Genomic DNA, 1159 nt, shown 5'->3' on the forward strand with positions numbered 1-1159 from the left:
ATTTCAGATCATTTAAAAAGACAGCTGTGCGTAACGGTACTTTAAGTTCCGCCAATTATCAACGCAAACCGTAAATACAAAACAGTTTCCTTAGCAACCATTAATAATACTACAGTTACAGATCACATGAAACTAAACTAGTGCCATAAACAGCCAATCAAATTATTGGAAAAATTGTGACGTGAGTAGGGAAATCTCTCGACAATGCCTCCTCCAACCAGTAAATCGAACGCCAGTGGCGCGACTGGCAGAATCTCCAATACGGGAAGTTCAAGTAGTAAATCGACTTTGGGCTCCAAAACGGGGGCTAAGCCCTCGACGAGCACCATCAAATCAAAAATGGGTAACGGGGCAAGTGCTACCCAAATGGTGGTGGACGGAGAAACGTATGATATAGCGAAATTAAAGTTATTATTCCCCGAAATGAAGTCGGAATTGAAGGATAAGGATGCCAAAATACGGAAATTAGAAATTGAGAGTCGTGACAAGACTAAACAAATTAACGAAAATAACAAGGAGATAACACGTTTGAAAGAGGAGGTTCATAAATTGAAATCAGTGCTACAATTAAAGGTTCACAAGGATGGAAAACCTGATATTTTAGCAACGATACAAGAGACAGAACCACCGGTAGTTGTACAGGAAGTACGGAGTAAGAAACAAGGTGTTTCAGGTGAAAGCTCCTCTAATTCTCAGAGTAATGTGGAATTAAAACATCATGATAAAGATTTCAGGTAAGATCTAATTATTAATATATTCCTTTATGTAACCCTTTCTTTCAGAATATCAGACAAACCTAATTTCATTCAAATTTCAATTTTTCTGAAGAGGGATTGGCCTACAATGGTGTCCACTGGAAGTTGCTGTTCCTTGAAATGTGAATCATTGGTTTATGTTCTATAACTATGCCTTTAGTTATTAACGTGCAATCTTTAAGACCGGTTTCTATCAAGAATTATTTGTCGCGTGACAAGCCAATTAACTCACATTAATTGAATTGCTAAGGTATTTGTTCACACGTATTAAGATAGAATTCATTCATGCTTATACTGAAGAATTTAAACGGTCGTTTTCAGTTACGTTAATGACCTATTAGATCTTAGGTAACATGGAGTCGAATGTCTGTTGTTTACATTCTTTGATTAATGAGATAATATGA

The 1159-nt window shown here is 36.7% G+C and overlaps 1 protein-coding gene across 1 annotated transcript in view; it reads left to right on the top strand.

Annotated features, from left to right (window-relative positions):
- Positions 1–339: 339 nt before the first annotated feature.
- Positions 340–1159, top strand: part of LOTGIDRAFT_127769 (hypothetical protein) — a gene marked incomplete at both ends in the record, with an annotated part of 51740 nt that continues 50920 nt past the window's right edge. The window contains one exon of the mRNA XM_009063596.1: positions 340–734. Coding sequence (XP_009061844.1) covers positions 340–734 — 395 coding nt within the window. The remainder of the gene's footprint in view (positions 735–1159) is intronic.

The sequence above is a fragment of the Lottia gigantea genome (assembly GCF_000327385.1).
Source record: "Lottia gigantea unplaced genomic scaffold LOTGIsca_59, whole genome shotgun sequence".
Classification (NCBI taxonomy): domain Eukaryota; kingdom Metazoa; phylum Mollusca; class Gastropoda; family Lottiidae; genus Lottia; species Lottia gigantea.